The sequence below is a fragment of the Hyalella azteca genome, unplaced genomic scaffold (genome assembly GCF_000764305.2).
Source record: "Hyalella azteca isolate HAZT.00-mixed unplaced genomic scaffold, Hazt_2.0.2 contig13425, whole genome shotgun sequence".
In the NCBI taxonomy this organism is placed as follows: Eukaryota; Metazoa; Arthropoda; class Malacostraca; order Amphipoda; family Hyalellidae; genus Hyalella; species Hyalella azteca.
Window position 1 is genome coordinate 14,251 of NW_025943348.1, and position 18,067 is coordinate 32,317.

The window sequence follows — 18,067 nt, forward strand, 5'->3', positions numbered from 1 at the left end:
TCGGAATAACGGATCCATGGATCTTTTAATTACCTCATATTTATAACACTCACTTTTCTACTAAAGCGTTTTGTTATAGTACATTTTGGGCCTGAAACACGACTTTCATGTCTTGGTTCAGAATTAATCAGTATACGAAACACAGCTGCCTGAATTTCTAAAATATTGTCAAGGAGTCTCAATTGTGGCTGAATATCATTCCGTATAAACTCCAGGCACATCATCCGCAATGCATAACTTGCGTAAGAAAAAACTGTTAAAGAGCGATTTTGATGAATTGTGACTTTTTATTTTCCCGGATAAATATTTTACTCAACAATAATAATGACATCACGTGTGGTTTCTACTACCAGGGCCCTACTTTGTATATGGAAGACTGAACTTTTTTGTATTTGGAAGACTGAATGATTTCCTGGGCAGGTATTTCGTTGAAGGGCGCAAATCTTCAAATGAATAAAAGAATCTTATTTATCTGTTAGAGCATCCATAAATTAATTAGTAATGTATTTTTTCTTATTTATAAATGCATCTGAACACTCAAAAATAAATTCAATTATTCACAGTGTTTAATGACTACCTTCAAATGATTGCATTCATTCTTTGGATTGACTAGAATTTCACTTTTGTACCTCATGAAAGCGAGATGCATGCTAGTGGCCAGCATTGTCCAATACCAACATCACTTTCATATTCCTTCCGGCGCGTAAGCAATCTACAAGCTAAAGTAGCGCCGCAAGTCCGCATACACTGCTCAAGTCTGTATAGATACTATTATATATTTTATTATATATATTATTATTTATATTTGAGTCTTTATGGATTTGAAACTCCTGCCATGCTGTAGTTGCAAATCCATAAAGACTTTAAGAACTAGAACTGCAGACATGTGGCTGCGAACATAAGGCCTTATGGCTACAGGCAGTTTCAGAACCGGTATAAGACATGCAGTGTTTCTAGCGTAGTCCGCGGCTTCGTAGCTCTAGAGCTCTATTGTGACCTAAATATATAGATATTGTGACCTAAATTTGTAGTCAACAACTACGTTCCCCAAGAAGCAAACATCAGACGTGCTACTGATTGTTCAGGATACAATTAGCTCGTTACTAATCTTTGTGGTTCGAAAATAATGGCTGCAATTTTTGTGTTAACGGTTAAAATGCTCGCTCCATCATGAGTTTGAAGCCCGGCACTGATCCCACCGTAACTTGATCTGATGGCGATTGTACGTCACAAGTACTCGCCGTAGCTAATCCTGTAGTTTATTTTTGTTTGCTCTGCAAAGAAAAATATTGAATGGTGATCTTAATCAATATGACACAAACTCATCTCTCGACGGACAAAAATTCCAACTAATGCAACCGTGCAAATATGTACTTACATATGCACAGGCACAGGTAAGGATAAAACGCTTCAATTAGGTTAGAAAGCTCATTTACTTACTTTGTTACTTATTATGTAACAAAGATTATTTACATTATTATTAATCAGCGATAAACGCAATAAGAACGGAGAAATTCTTTTTCACGGCCCTCATAATGCAACGTAATATTTATTGAATGAAATTCTCTTCTAATTTTACAATTCATATACGGAAGCTTGCCATTGTGTTGATTCATTAATTACGCCTGTTATCGGTAACAGTTGATGTGTAAAATTTATCTTGTTTCCATAGCATACACAGTTTAATACTCGAAGCTTCATTGTTTGATAACATCTTTCCTGGTGCCTGATTGAACTTCTTTCAGAAGTATATCACACGTCGTCCAGATACGCGTATCATCAAGCATCGAGCAATTGAAAGTCTATATTTTTCGCGATCGTTGATGGCACAGATTTACTTATTTTCTCCTATGGTATTAAATCCCATAACTTGTTTTCTGACAGTTCATATTGCAGTTCATCATCAGGCATCACTGAGCATCATCAGGCATCACCCCAAAACAAATTTTTATTTGCAGCATTAGAAGTTTTATGCATGACATCACACGTGTGAAATAAGGGCAAAAGCAGAGAGGCGATGCAGAACACTATCAAAACTTGAAACGGTCATTAATTTAACCCTCTACCGTCTGACATGAGTAACCGGAGCAATATTATCACAAGTCTATATACTTACCAAAAAGGATACATTGCTAGTGAGCGCAAAATGACTTGCATTGATGGTTGCCGCCAAGTACGACAACTTTAATTAAAATGTTCTCTGTTGCATACAAACGTCGTCAGATTGCTAAATTCAATAGTTATGTATAATTCTAGTTGAAAGTTATGTTACCGGAGAATGACATAAGGCGGTAGTGGGTTAATGGCAAGCCTATGGTCTTTGTTAAACTTACGCCTGGCAAGCGGTGCCTTCCAATAAGTGACGAAAAACCTGGCGAGTACAAACACTAAAATATCTGCACAGTTGTTTTCCTCATTGGTACGTCAATAGTTCAGAATAAAGGTCCAACGACGAATTGAATTTCGAAAACCGAATCACAGACCATTATTTCAAAATAACTTTGAAGTTTGTCAGAAATCAGCAAAGACAAGTGATCAAAATTTAAAACTTTTGGTTGACCAATAGAGAATATTCTCTAAACGTGGTGCTAACTCTAAAAATTGCTATATACACTGTACAAGTCAAATAAACACTTTTCTACGAGCAATACTGCAATTATCTATAAAAATATATTAATTTCCAAAATTTGCTTAATTTCGCAACTTAGAAAGTTAGAAAGTTGCTTTGAGTTGCTTAATTTCGCAACTCGTAAATAATTCAATAAATGTACATGTCTATTAAGCACTAATGAATCACTTAAGTGCATATATATATATTGTTCACGATGAAGTCTTTGAAGTTTTCAAAGACATCGTCACAGATTGGACCAAAAGTTCATGAACCCTCTATTCACACTGATTCAGTTCCTATGACCTTTCCACTATTCAATTGTAGACAATTTAATTTTGCGTTCAGTGAGTGAAACAGGCAGGGAATTTGTTTTTGTTGTTCCAAATAAGTAAGCTAAGCCAACAGAAATTTGCAGCACAAAATTCCAGAGTTCCTGGACACGAAACATGCCTATTATTTAAAGCAGTTATTTCTCGCTAATCAAAACCTTTCCCTACATGTTCTTCTTGCCTGAAATAGGACTTATTGGTGCAAATACAGACCGATGGACAGCTATTGAGTACCTGCAAAAGCACTCAAACTCTTCATATTCGTCCAATGTTTTTAGAAGGTCATTCAATCGACGGACTTGTAAATCTTCCCGCCTATCATCGAGCAGTGTAAAAATTAAAACCGAGAGTAAAAAATAAACATGACTGAGGAAGCTGTATCTTTTGTCGAAAAGAATGACTGCGGGAAAGCATGAAGCGCAGAGCAGTAAAAGAAAATATGCATACAAGTCATTCTTACTCTGAGGGGATGGTAGCGAAAATAATCTTCTGATATTCATAACAATGTTTCAAGGCTGAAATACTTACTTATTTGGCCAAAACTGGTTAGTTTACGTTCATAAGCGTTAGTGCGTGATTGGATGCATAGAAATTCACTTTATTTTCTGTTTCATTAGTTTTTTTAAATACTGCTAGGGAAACGCTATTAAGTTTTGTTCCATCGCATTGTATTTTATTTATTAATTTTGTATATAATTGGGTTGAAGACCTGTGTGTTGACAACGACATGCACCGACCAGTCTGATCTCTGTCAAGGATCGCATTTTATTTATTCCTAATAATTTCTATCTACGTAAGTTTCGTGAACATATGAGCTTTATTCCAGAAATTATTTTTACATTTTTAGAACCTGAATGCCTGCGGTGTTCAATTACCTCAGATAGAATCATCAAATAATCATGAGTCGGAGTGAGTTTCTTATTTTTTTTAAAGCATTAAAGCGGAAAATCACTAGCATTATTATGCTAGTGATTTTCCGCTCAGGAATTTTCCGCTCAGGAAAATAGTGAAAACTGCGATTCTATGATAAATTCAATAGAAATCGGCACAAATTAGAATGCAGATAATCGTACTTAAAAATTCCATCCGTTCTAGTTATGTCTAAGAACAAGCATGAAAATCAATTGGAACATATATAGTTCATCGATACGGTGAGCTTCTTTTTTTCAATACAAGAAAGAAAATCTTCTTTCTTCAGGCAAACCATAACATAATCAACGGTCACGTCACATAATTCACTCCTATTAGTGCTGCATTATTATCCAATAATCTACAACCATACAAACAGCAACTTTCCACCTCAATGGAAAGTTAAACGGCCAAGGTATCCAAGAGTACATGACTGTAGAGGGATTAGCAGAGGAAAGCTCAAAATGTCTTCTGTACAAGTAAGTCATCGAGTGGTGAGCGTTTTCGACTCAATTATTAAGATGACGTTTGATGTCTCGCGTGCTGATCATGCTTGCTGGCTACAGACGGGCGCAAGGGCGCTGCACTCTCAGAGCGCTACAAACTTCTGGACTTTTAATGTTTTCGCGTACATTTCTCTCGTGCATATGCTTCAAGGCGTCCTGCACGCTACTTCCAACAAAAATGATAGCCAGGGAAGTTCCGAGTCGGTGCCTATGTCTTCACATTCAAATAATAACTAGATGTCACTTTGACGGTCTATCGTTTCAGCGTCGGTAAGGGCATTATACCGCACCGAAGACTGATGTAAAAATCAAACGGGCTGTGGAACTAAATACTTGAAATTGAATCAAGACATCTCGTTTGAACAATTTAAATTCTCTAGTTCAGGTTGAGCCAAGTACTTGTATCATAAGAGGAACATTGAAATAATTGGTTTGAAACACCCAAAAATATGTGCTCAAAGGGACAATCGTACATACGAGTAGCAACATTAGCACATCTGAAGCTTAATCGAAGGTCTTCCTGATAGCGGCGTAAGAACCTCCAGCATTGTTCCTCCTCCCTCGACAAAAACTTGAACACGGACTTAACTCCGACGAGTTATCTCTGCATATGAACAGACCAGTTCTTACAACAGTGACGTTCAATTCCTCAAAGCATGCACAGTACCTCGACAATTATCGATCGAGAATTGTATATAGGTAAGAGAATCAGAAGGTCTATCGAAAACTCAATTGCTGTTCCAAATTGTTCACCGTTTGATCATTATAATTACAAATAAATTTTCAATTTTAGTTCAATATGATGGCTAATCAATAAAAAATGCGTATTCATTCAGCCAAAGATACCACGGAATTGAAAAATGAGTGTCAACCTCGACATGGAATACTTCGTACGCGATAGATTGACCTGTTGATTAACTGAAAAATCTGTTGTCTTAGAGGGAACTTTTTACGTGTCTCTGTGCTTGTGAGTGATGAAAGATTCTGATTTGAGAAATTTGTCATAATTGAGATATTCCGCCTTGTTAGTGGTGTTTATTCATAACTTTCAGTGCGAGATAACATTCTTGAAGCCGTATTATACTATTTCACCATTTAACTAACTCACAAAGATCTAAATCTTTCATAAGAAAAATTCTTAGACGTCTTGGTTGAGCTGAATTCAAAGCATTGTGGCGTATGATAAGACGAAAAATTGAGTCCCTAAGATAGGGGCTCTTTGACCCGTTCTCACTAAACTATTCAAATACGATTCAAAGTCTCAAGTGAGTTCAGGTACACTGGGAAGTATTAGTATGTAAGTTTGTTATCAGCATTTCTAATTAACAAGTTTCCATATATTCTCTTTATTGACATCCATCATACTTTTTCACTATTGACGTCGTTACATCACGTGCCTCCACGAATGGAGAATCCCTCAGTCCCATCGTCTCCTTGACTCAGTTGCCGTCGCAATGGCCCGGAGCGCTACAAACAAACGACCATGAACATAAGGTACCGACTCAATTCCTCGTACGCTGAGATTCAAATTAAATATTTCTAGACTTATCACTGGTATATAGTTGGCAAAATCTGATCATCTTTACATTGCATATTTACTTACTTATGTTTTTGTTTTAATTGTATTTACTATGTTCCTCCAAACTGCGTATTCTTGATTCAGCGCAGTAAGAAATCAGTTTCCCCAAGTAATTTTATACGTCAACAATTTTAAAAAGAGTTTTTTACACGAGCGTAGCTCATACTTTATACTTGTAATGAATTCGTTTCTTCAAAGGCTGTATCATCATCAACATATCTTCGGTCACTGCGACCAAACTAATTTGGAGAGATGAAATTGTGAAAAATAGTCCCTTCCTCTTTTGAAAACGAAAATAAAAATTAACTAGAACATTTAACCTATTACCAATCAGTCTTCGTGAATTACTCCGATCTAATGCGTGCATTATCCATAGTAAAATTATAAATTGTTTAGTCATTAATAGTTAGTTTTCATAACAACGTTTAATCTGGAACTTGTATGAATAATACTCGTGCAATTTGTTGATTGCACTGATACGGAGACAGGTTATAAGACGCCGATGCAGATTTGTACTTTGGAGTAGATTTCCAGACACGTATTGGGTATGATAATATAGTTTGTTCCTTCAGTGCATTGTTTTCATTTGATAAATACATTATTACACGATTAAAAATAATTTTTACCCTCATAGAAACGAAGTTTGTTGATCGAACGTCCGTCTGTTGTGCGGGTTGTCAAGCGCTGGTCACTGGCTAGACGCTAGAGTCTAGACAGTGTTTACGCTGTTGTGACTAGTACTGACTACAGCGCTGTAATTGCCAGTGAGTTGCTGCGCATAGGTGTACGTAAACTTCATTACATATGTGAATGATAAATCTCGTTGTTCATTAGAGCGTACAAATGACTCAAATAAGCCTTTTGAATTTTTCGCGAAATAGGTTATTATGTTCAATTAAATAATTGGTAATGCAATTGATAGAGTTTTTTAATATCACATACGTTACCGTCGAGATAACAATTAATTGCTTGCGCAAAGTGCCCCACTGCTTTGAGCCATAGACATGGATGAAATTGTTGGTTCAAGGCGCATCATTTTTCTCAGGAAACTTGAGGCGTTCGTTCGAAAATTTTTAACGGCTAAGTAAAGTGATGCACTTTACGAGTGAATTTGTTTAAGTTGCTTGATAGCAATTTTGCACATTGTGCTGAATATCTGACCTTTGTTGCAGAAAGCTCTTTGACTATGGTGTGCTATCAAGAAGCGAGGGATCTCTCGAACCCTCAGTATGAATCCTTCACGTCCATCGGCCGTTGCATTCATTTTGCTGACTTCCACGACTGCTGGGAGAGAAAGGATTTCGTCACCCGACGCTTAAATAGCACCATAAGCAGCTGTGGATTTCAGGTCAGCGATTATTCTATAAATAATTCTTCATTCTTCTTCTACGTGGCTTGTAATATCAAATTAAAAGGCTTCAGGCAGATTTCATAACTCTTTCTATATGACCAAGTTCATTATTGTTTTTTTTTTTCTTTTTGCTAGCTGGATATCCGAAACTGACGTAGAAGCTTGGTTGGAACCGTTAAATGTTACATTATCATTTAAGTCCTAAACTGCTCAGGAAGATGACGTTCCTAGTTCTATTCATTATTTTGTTCCTCAGTTTACATTATCATTTAAGTCCTAAACTCTGCTCAGGAAGATGACGTTCCGAGTTCTATTCATTAGTTTGTTCCTCAGGTTTTGTGGATGGCTCCCTCCAAGACAACCACTGAGCACAATTTCTACGGCAACATGACGTTCACAATAGATTTCAACGAACTTCTTGATCACGTCAGGCCTGCAAACATGTACTATGTGGATCAAATCATGTTCAACCAGCATATGGTTACAAGAATTTTACTCACGCGTCATTCGTACCCTCGTCTGAAATCGGTGAACACTTCAGCAGCGGACTCGCCTCTAAAGGCCACGTATGGATCACCGCGTGGCTGGCAACACGCCACATCGTGTTCCGTATATGGTAGAATGCAACCTCATGAGCTGGAAATTGCCTTCGACCCCACAGGAAGTGACAGCTCGTGGCTCTTCCGCAAATGCAGAATTTCAGCGAACTATCACTCGAAGGCTAATACCGGTGCGTACCACGTCTGTCACAGATTTAATAATTTCGGAGCTCAGTGTCCGCATTCTTTGGATGACGAAAGCAGCGTCCGCATTATACGTTCCTGGGTGAAAGCACTTGAAGAAAATGAAAAAAATGTAAGCACTTCTGCAAAAGCGGACCGTGATGTGTTTGCGCTAGCGTACAAGGAGGTTACAGGCAAAGAATACGACAACAGAGGAAGAGGCTTTTAGGTCAGAGCCTCTGTCTGGATAAACTACAACCGAGTCCTTGGTCCAGAAAATTTAATTGGAAAGTGTATGCACTGCATATATAATATGCTCAAGAATTGAATATTATTTTAAAAGCTGTAGATTTCTTTAAAGTATTATATTCGCGTGTGTGTTGGACAAAAAATTAGGTGAATCTTGACCTGCAAGAAAGTCGAAGTGCAGTGAAGTTTTTTAATGATGTCGCAAATTCTGGAAATAATTCAAATTATATTTTTCAATTCGACTGATAAGTTCTCATGGGTTTTTCTTGCATTTTAGCTAAAATGATTTTTAATTGTAGTCGCTTCGGATAATTCATTTACTGTTGAAAAGTGTTTTCTTAGAATTAGATTCATTTTAAGATCATACGACAGTCTTATGCAATTCTCTGACTCGGATACATCCACTTAAAAATCTCGATATGGAGATATGTCAAATTTGTATTTTCTTGGAAATATACATATTGGTTCCGAAACTTTGTAGTGATTTCATGAGTATTATTAGAATAAAACAATATTTTATACTTCTTGATGTCTTAATTAGGTACAATTCTCATCCGTGAACCTATAGTCTGAAGGTAAACAAAATGCAGTATTTAAAAGACAACGTAACAACTACAGAAGCCAGTTAACCATGGCCAGTTTCTATAAATTTAATATCTGATATTTTTTGTTATAAGTTTGATTTCCGGTAATGACTATTATTACTATGTAATTTAATTCACAATAATTTTAGTACGTAGCGCAAATTTCAACCAAGCCCTCTGGCAACATCGATCGTTGGGGTTCACAGCACCAAGCCAAGCCTCTTCTACTTCTGATGCGCTACTACATAGGGTGTCGAGTACTTTCTCGTGTGTTGTGGTAAAATTAATAATTCACTGGGTGAGTAGTGATCCGAGTGTTAACACTCGGATCTTAACACTAGTTCGCTCTAACACCAGAGGAGAGATCGGCTTCCTGGCAGAAGATCGCCGTCTGAACGTGGCCGTGACCCGAGCACGGCGCTATCTGAGTGTGGTGTGCGACACAGACGTCAGACGTTACAGCAGCACAGCTTCCTAAAGACCTTCGTCGAGTATATGCTCACCAACGCGAAAGTGGTGACCCGCCGTTGATACGAACACCCAGATGTGAACAAATATTCCTCATTGTGAAATAAAACCCAACCTTGCCGACCAACACCCCGAAAAAAACCCTAGGGCCTAATCAAAATTTTTTCAACCGCAACTCTAACGGCCAGACCAGAAACTTTATTCCTCACAAATTTTATTGACATCCTACATATATGTCTATAAATTTTTTCATGTATTCTGATCCTAGCAAATCTGAATATTCAACCTCACAAGATACTTTCCCTTGTTAATTGTACACACAAGAAACATCATCTCATCACCCTGCTCAAGTGCCCTGCCCAAAAGAGATCAGCACGCGGAACTTCAACTCTCAAGACCAGACTGGAAAGGAAGGCAAAACAAACATCAGTACGTGGTACTTCAACTCGCAAGACGAGACTGAAAAAGAAGGCACAACTTACTGCCTACTGCTCTCAATATCAGCAGCCTGAACTTAACCAGAGAGTGAGTCTAATTCAAGAAAATTTTCAGTAAAACCGGTGCAGAATTTTTTTTTTTGTGCGTATTGAGATCAGTGTTGCCATCCTTACAGTGTAAACTGTAAACTGTGTACTATCGATATTGTCTCGCAGCATTGCTAATCCCTTGAGTTCCATTACTAAACCATCCTGTGAGTGTGAAAACATGCTTCTAAACATGCAAATTGATTCAAAACGTTTTCCAATTTGCAAATTGACTGAAAGATCTCGAAAGTGCAAATTGACTCTGAAAGTTGCTAGAGTGTGAAAAATAACTATAATTCATTTAAATGTCATAATGTCATCAATTATTGAACGTCGAGTGAAAATGAAAAAATTTGTGACTACTGACAATTTTAAGTACAAACCGCCTGTAAAGTGAATCTCTTTACCATTATGATTTATGCTTCTTGGCATATGCTGTGTTGTCGCTTCTCAAGGTTGCCACAAAATCAGCACAGCCAAAGATGTGATGCTTCGTGATGTATTCTGCACTTATTAGCCTATCAACATATTTTTGATTGAATTTGTCAGCTAGCAATTTTTTTACAATTGTGTTAATGCACAAAGCTATAAAATTCCTGTTGAACCTAGGTAGCTGCCTTAAATTACTCTCAATCTCAAAGCCAAACTACCTGTAAAATTAATGAGAATATTGTATAGCTGGATTTCCTGTTCCCACTATCAATTAGTGCTAACGATTGTCCTGCCTACAACTTGGTAATATCTCTTTACTTATGAATTAATTTTCTCCATGGACTGAAATTTGTATTCAGGCACTCTCTTTTACGCCTCACAATGCCTGTTGCAAACATGAAGTCTCACTATTATTTTATTTCCACATGTAACCTAGCTTGGACAATTTGAGAGAGAATCCTTCACTGAATTGAAGCAAGCTCCACTTAACCACGTCCCGCTCTGACTATATTTCTCGTCTATAACTATCATACTCCAGCTAATTCTAATTACATTTCGTTTATGCATTCCTATTATTCACAAGCTTACTGATGTTTAATGCCATACACAATGCATGCCCACAAACGTCTGGTAACTATTTTTTTTTTTTGCTCTCTAGAGATAAAGCTTAACGTCGGTTATTCTTTGACCTCTCTTCTCATCTATGATGAATTATAAATATTGCTCCCAATGTATTTTGATAACATCTCGTTTTATGTCATTGACGCAAATGCTATCGATCCTATTATGTATTGCTACAGCACAGGCTACGAGTCTCTGCTAATTCAGTACCGGGATGAATGATATTGATTTTCTCGATTTGCATTACTTTTAAGATTGTTATTGTATCACCGTCTACATATATTCTTAGGGAACTCCGTTCTCGCCGTGGAAGTCCTGTAGTGATTCGCACTAGTATTTCTCATGAATGTCATAGTTACGTAATTTTATTAAACCTTCAAACTCGTGATTATCGACCTCTAACAATATCTTACTTAATTACCTTGATCTCGATTACTTATTGCTGATTTCATCAATTTCATTATTAAACCACTATAAAAATATTGAGACAGTTAATCATCAAATTTTGAGCACGAATAACACTCGTGTAATTACTAAATGATGAAGTACCAGAAAATATTATTGTACTAATTATCGTACCAGAAAATATTGTGAAATTTCTTAAGAACGTCAGTGGAGAACCATTTGCCAATCGCGCATTGGGTAGCTTAGACATTTTCTAAACGAGGTCGTGGGGTAAGCATCAGCTAAGGGGTAAGCTGCTAAGTTATTCTCTAGAATTCAATTCTTTAATGCAATAGAATATTTCAGGAAACTGTAATAACTAAATTGTGCTTTGTATTCTTTGGAATCCCGAAACCGCAAGCCTCGTTAGTACTGAAATGCATTATAGAACGAAAGTTATAGTTTTAAGTCTACTTTTAGCTTAGGTTATTAATCGAACTCTATGCAAGCTTAAAGTTAACATTTAACGACAAACTTAAAACTATACTATTTTCGACAACACGAATCATCGCTCTGCTCAGATAATACCGGTATATCTGTTCAATATCCATCTATTCTATATCCAATTTAAATTTATCCATCGCTTACACATTTACCCAATTTAAATTTACCCCAGAAGTCAGAGCTCGCCTTTAATATCTTTTTACTGCTCTCAGCTGCAATCGTTCTCACAAAAGCACTAAGAACTCGCTTGGATCTCACTGCATGGAGCCTAGAACGGTCCAGAAGTCACAAAAATTTCATAATAGCTGCAGCAGCATCGCTAATACTGTTAGACTTCTAGAATAAAGCAACAATTAAGGATGAATAATGAGACAACACGATGTAAGCCACGTGGTGTGATCATTATGACAAAATATTTGAATGTTTAAAATCAAAGAATGTACCACAATAGATGCAAAATACCTTCTTAAGTGATCAAATTCTGTTCCAATATCTTCTAGAACTGTTCCATGAAAAACATTCGCCCATAACCCAGAGGTTAGCTGTTAAACGTAACTGTTACAGAAGCAGCTAGGATATGTGGAGTGTGACGGTCACCTTCTTATAACTGGATTCTTTATCATTAAATTGATCTCGATGAAACGCAAGATCGGTGCTACACAGACCACAGTGCACACTTGCGCCGCTCAGCCAATTCTCTAAAAAAATATTTAAGTAAATTTAATGTTTCATTATTGTGTTCCATTTCCTCCGCAAGCAGATTATGAATCCCGTTGAGATGCTCTCACTAGCTCAATTACTCCCATTCAATTAAACGAAAAAAATTTTGTAACACATCAGATCTGAAACACTTGTCTAAAACAAAAATTGTCTTCATCTGCTAAATCACTAGAAGACATCATCATGAAAATAGCCAATTAGATGTATCTAAACATTATTAGGTAATACATTATGATTTAAATTCCATCTCTTTCGTGATAAGAAGAATAAGTTTCATGCTCATGAGAGGAAGACTTCGTTGAACTCTTAGAAATCGCTTGTAATGTCAGATAATTTCGTGTTAACAAACTGTAAGTTGAAGAAAACCCAGATTTTACTTTCTGTCACCATCGCCTCAACAGTAGAGTGGCTGTCGATGCGGCCTCGTAATCTCAACTGGAGGGTTCGATCCCCAGATTCATCTGAGGATTTGCAGGTCGTGCGTTAGCGTACGCGAGAGGAGCAGCTGGGGAGTGATTAACGATACTTGCGGCCGCACGCAACTCCTGGAAGTTGAGGATGAAGCCAAACTGGCGCGCGTTGTGCGCCAACGATGAGAGCCGTTGTCAGTGATGGACAATGCGCACAGCCGTGCGTAAATCAAAGCATGGAAGCTCCCCTCTAAAGAAAGTGGAATGCATCATTGTCTCGAAGCAACGTACGCTCGCACGTCGAGTGAAAGTCATAGCGATATAGGCACAATTGCATTATTATAGAAGGATATTTGCGGGCTGTTTAATCACAGGCTACTATACGAACTATGAGATGCGAATAAAAATAATTCCAAGAAGTTATGCAGGGTTTCTCTGAATGAAGGACAAAATTAAACAAATTCGTATTTATTTCAGCTAAATCCAAAATGAAAAAATTATACACCAATGGAAAGAGAACAACTCAATTTTATTTAATCTATTCAAAGTAATTCATATTAACTTAACCCATTGACATCTTGATGTTCAAAACTTTTTGAATCAGTCACATCAATCAGTCACGTTGGATAGGACGCACAGGAAATGAAGATCTGGTTCTACACTAGGTCACCTAATCTCGCGTGACTATTTCTTACGGGGCGACGTCAAGGAAGCTGCTCACGTCCCGCTCTACCAGCAAATCTGGTTGATCTAAAAAACCGTATCACTGCTACGGTGCACTCTGACTCAGTAACAGAAGATATGCTTTCTCGTGTGTGGGACGAGTTTGGGCTACCGTTTAGGTGTTTGCCGTGCAGCATACGGGCNAACCGTATCACTGCTACGGTGCACTCTGACTCAGTAACAGAAGATATGCTTTCTCGTGTGTGGGACGAGTTTGGGCTACCGTTTAGGTGTTTGCCGTGCAGCATACGGGCGACACATGGAACATTTATAAATATGTGAAATAAAACTTGGAATCTTTCGAATAAGGTATAAATTATTCGCTTTGAATTTATACGCAAATAAATACGAATTTGATAAATTGGGTCCATCATTTCGAATAATCCTGTATACGAATACGTTATTTTAATGATGTAAAGTGGATTCATTTGCCCGTGAAAAAATTATGAAGTCCTCGCGGTAATGTTCTCTAGTAGTTGACGCTAGCATGATAATTTCTATAGGAACTTATACAAAAGTAAACCAAAATCCATCTCTAGACAACATCCCCGACACCTTGTGTCTGTTCTCATAAGTCGCACAAAGTTAAATATTTCAGATTTTCACGACACCCACAAGTCAGTATATAAACTGTATTTTCAGGAATAATATCCTTTTCATGATAAACTTGCTACTCGAGAGTGATAAACTAAGACAACAATTGAGAGTGGCCGTGCAATTACGTACAGGAAATGAGAGGATAGGATAGACCGATAGAGAATGGCATGTCAATGTTGTCAACCGCCGTCCCTCGACCAAGTTCTGCTTAGAGAACATACACTTGTGCCCAAAATTATTCACACCCTAAACATCATTTCGACAAATTACGAGAAAAAGACCAAAAAAGCAATTATCTAAAACTTTAAAGATGTAAACCATTTATGAACCATGTAAGCTGCATTTATAAACCAAAAAACATTATTTTTTACGTTTTGCAAAAAGATGCGAAGGAAGCATAAAACTGACTCATGACCAAAATTATTCATACCCTGAATCAACAGTTAATAACATGGACTTTACTCTTGATAACTTGTTGTAAACGCTTATGGTAATGGTCAATAAGGTTCCCGCATGCAACGACGCCAAGTATTGTCCATTCTCCCATGTCATACTGTTTCAATTCCTTCAAATTATTTGGTTGTCTTTCAGTCACCTCTATTTTCAGTACGCGCCAAAAATTCTCACTTGGATTGATATCGGGACATTGACTTGGCAATTCCAGGACTTTGATTGAATCCTCGAACCTTTTCTTAATTATTTTGATGTGTTCTTCGGATCATTATCCTGCTGAAGAATCCAATCAGGACCAAGAGAAAGTTTTTCTGTATCCTGCTTGATGTTATTCTCGATAATATCAAGATATTGCTTTTTCTTGATCCCCTTTACTTTAACTGGAAGGCTTCCTGGTAGTGCACCCGTAAAAACTAAAAAAGCTGGGACACCGCGTAGTAAGTGCCTTGATAGAACCACTGTTCAGCTCTGGGAGAGGGGTGAAAATTAAAATTGCTTTACGTCTGAGGAAACGGCAAAATTTTTGCTGCCAAAAAAACACTATGACAGGAACACTTGGAGCAAAGAAGACTGACGTTGCAGCGATGGCGGAAAATTCCAAAAATAGAGAGCTGTACTCATCCAATTTTTTTTCTGCTGGAGTGGCTGTGGTCAGTTACGTTCCAAAAAGAACAAAACTGTTCGTTTACTCTCTACCCAAGTTCTAGATTATTCAGTATCAGAAGAAAGTCACAAGAAACCAATCGTGATTCTTGGATACAACCGTACTAAATTAAGGAGGTTATGACAATGCAGACAAATTGATTCGCGAATACTCTTTCGCCAGGCGGACCTTAAGATGGCCTCTGAGACTTTTCGTGAACATGATTGATATTAGCGCCCAGAACGCTCTCATAATTTGGCTGTCGAAAAACAAAGGCTGGAAGGGCACTGAGAGAACTCATAGATATCTGTTCCTAATGGAGTTGGGGAAAGACCTGACGAAGCCCAATGTTATTCGCAGGGCACACAATTCAAGTGGTCTCCATCTTCCAATCCTCAGAGCCGTTGAGAGTACAAGAGTACCAGTTGCTCACAACTCCACAGCTAACTCCAGATTTTCGACATCAGAGTAGCAGAGAAGCCGTTCCTATGCGTTTCAATGCAAAAATTAAAAACTCTCCCTGGAGTTTATAAGTTTATTTTGTATCTATAATTAATACAATTTATATTAATGAATTGAAAAACGAATTATCGTTGAAAGTGAAATAATATCAATTAGCAACATAATGTAAATAATTAAACATTAAAGTTCAAGACATGCTGCATTGTATATTAAACACTCAGAGCGACTTTTATGAATATTATAATGAACATATAGTACCTTATTTGGTGAATTTTGACCTTTGGCCGAATTTACAACAATGATTCTTCCTTTCTTCTAAATTGGCTTGAAATGAATGAATTAACGGTTATTAAAAGAATATATGTCCTCATGCACTTAACAATGTCTAAGTATGAAAACAAAATGGGTATCTCATTGAAAGTTCGATGCAATGTTTTACACATCATTTCAGGAAAGTAGAGATAACCCTGTAAGAATTTAACCAGTAGTTTAATTAGAAATTATTGCAAAATTGTTCACCCTGAGGTCATTTCAGACCCCATTTTGGGCCCAAGAGGATTAATTAGTGCGCTAAACGCTAAGACTTAGCAGGTCGTCCAAGCCTAATTTTGTCAACCCAAAGCCGATCTTGACCTAATTGATAACGAAGCTATTTATCTACAATACGCTCATGCGAGGGTTGTCTGAAAGATGTTAGTCCGTTTTTTTCGGATGTCGCGCTGAACGCTAATTTATAGCAATCGTTGCATGCCTAACCAATTATAGGTTTAGCGCAACAAAGCGCACAACAATAATTCTGGTTACGCTCGTACAAGCTTAATGTCAGTAAAAAGCTTCGTTGTTAATTTAGTCATGGTCAGTTTCGATTCTATGAACTTATGCACGTGCTAGAAATTACCATCCAACGAGACAATCAAAATTTAGGCAAACAAAAAAATCGAATGACTCTCGCGTTATGTCAATTAGGAGCTTCGTTTTCAATTAGGGCATGATTGGCTTCAAAATTTCTCAAACCTTCATCAATTTGAGTTTACTTAAAAACTTACGCATTTATTCAAAATACGATCCTATACCAGCGCTGTCAGAATTCGTTTCGTCCGCTTCGTTTTCATGTAGGGCAAAGCCGCAAACCGACCGCATAGTCGGCCCACAACCTCAAGCAGCTACGGAATAAACATAGCGTATCATGGACGCAGTGAACCATGTCGTGCAAATGGCTATCATCAGCTAGTACCTCAGTATTGCGCGTGCGTATCATGAACACAGTGAACCATGTCGGGCAAATGGCTGTTACCTGCTATAGTACCTCAGTATTGCGCGTGCGTATCATGAACACAAATGTCGTGCCATGGTGCATGTGTACGTGTCTGGGGCGTCACTATGTTATAAGGACAAGGAAGGACTAAGACAATAGGTCTTTTAAGGACATAGGAGGTTTAGCCCACAGGTTTTGATGACAGGACGGGTGGTTGAGCCTCCTTAAGATTTATGATCATAATTCAAGTTAATAATAACTGGCTGTATGCTTATTTATTAACACTTATAATTGGGAAAGAGTATATTGAAATTTTCAGAACATTAATGAAAGAAATACTAATTTTGATTAATGAGCACACAATTAATCAGGGAAATTAAGCTCTCTTGAAATGAATAACGCCACTGGGACGTATACCTTTCATATTCTTGCACTTTGACGTACTTACGTTTTATGGCTGCAATTCAAACCCACTTTTGCGTGTGCGTTGCGCCAACGAATCGATGCGGGCGATTAGCGCTACCTGAAAACTTAGTGGACCAAACAACATTCCGACAACAAAATATTCCGACAACATTTTATTATGAATAATGAGCTTTGTTTATAATTCAAACCAATAGCCGTGGATATCTGAATATTAAGTTATTCGAACTGCTCAGTTGAAAGCCAGTTGAGCGGTTTAAAAAGGGTTTAAGTCTAACGCTGAGGTACTCGGTAATATACGTATAATTGCACGACTTACAGATTAACATATTTATAAAAAAAACAATGATACATATTCCTTTTAATAAAAAATGTTTGAAATTCGAACCACTCGATTAATAGATTAAATCATTGGTGGCAACTGTTACCAATTATCAGAAGCTTCACAGAGGCACTTAGTCTCATTTTGACAGCCCTGGTGTGATTACGCGAGAGTTATGGAGCACTGTGAATTCATTTTCCTCGCGCATTGGTTTCCTCTAAGCTTTACGCTTCAATCTTACCTATTCGTTTTAATCAGATAAGTGTAATTTAATTGATTGGCTGAA

General features: G+C 37.4%; 1 protein-coding gene across 1 annotated transcript; it reads left to right on the forward strand.

Annotated features, from left to right (window-relative positions):
- Positions 1 to 6,655: 6,655 nt before the first annotated feature.
- On the forward strand, positions 6,656 to 11,351 carry LOC108683373. Its single transcript, XM_018172688.2, has 3 exons — positions 6,656 to 6,698; positions 7,107 to 7,282; positions 7,619 to 11,351. Exons 2-3 carry the CDS (start codon positions 7,121 to 7,123, stop codon positions 8,234 to 8,236), a joined length of 780 nt encoding a protein of 259 aa, XP_018028177.1. The 5' UTR covers positions 6,656 to 6,698; positions 7,107 to 7,120; the 3' UTR covers positions 8,237 to 11,351.
- Positions 11,352 to 18,067: the final 6,716 nt, after the last annotated feature.

What these genes read in the sequence shown, in the direction of transcription:
- LOC108683373 (XM_018172688.2), top strand. Translation starts at nt 7,121, where the DNA reads ATGGTGTGCTATCAAGAAGCGAGGGATCTCTCGAACCCTCAGTATGAA. An exon ending in TAAGCAGCTGTGGATTTCAG is followed by an intron (nt 7,283 to 7,618) that starts GTCAGCGATTAT and finishes TTTGTTCCTCAG; the next exon opens with GTTTTGTGGATGGCTCCCTC.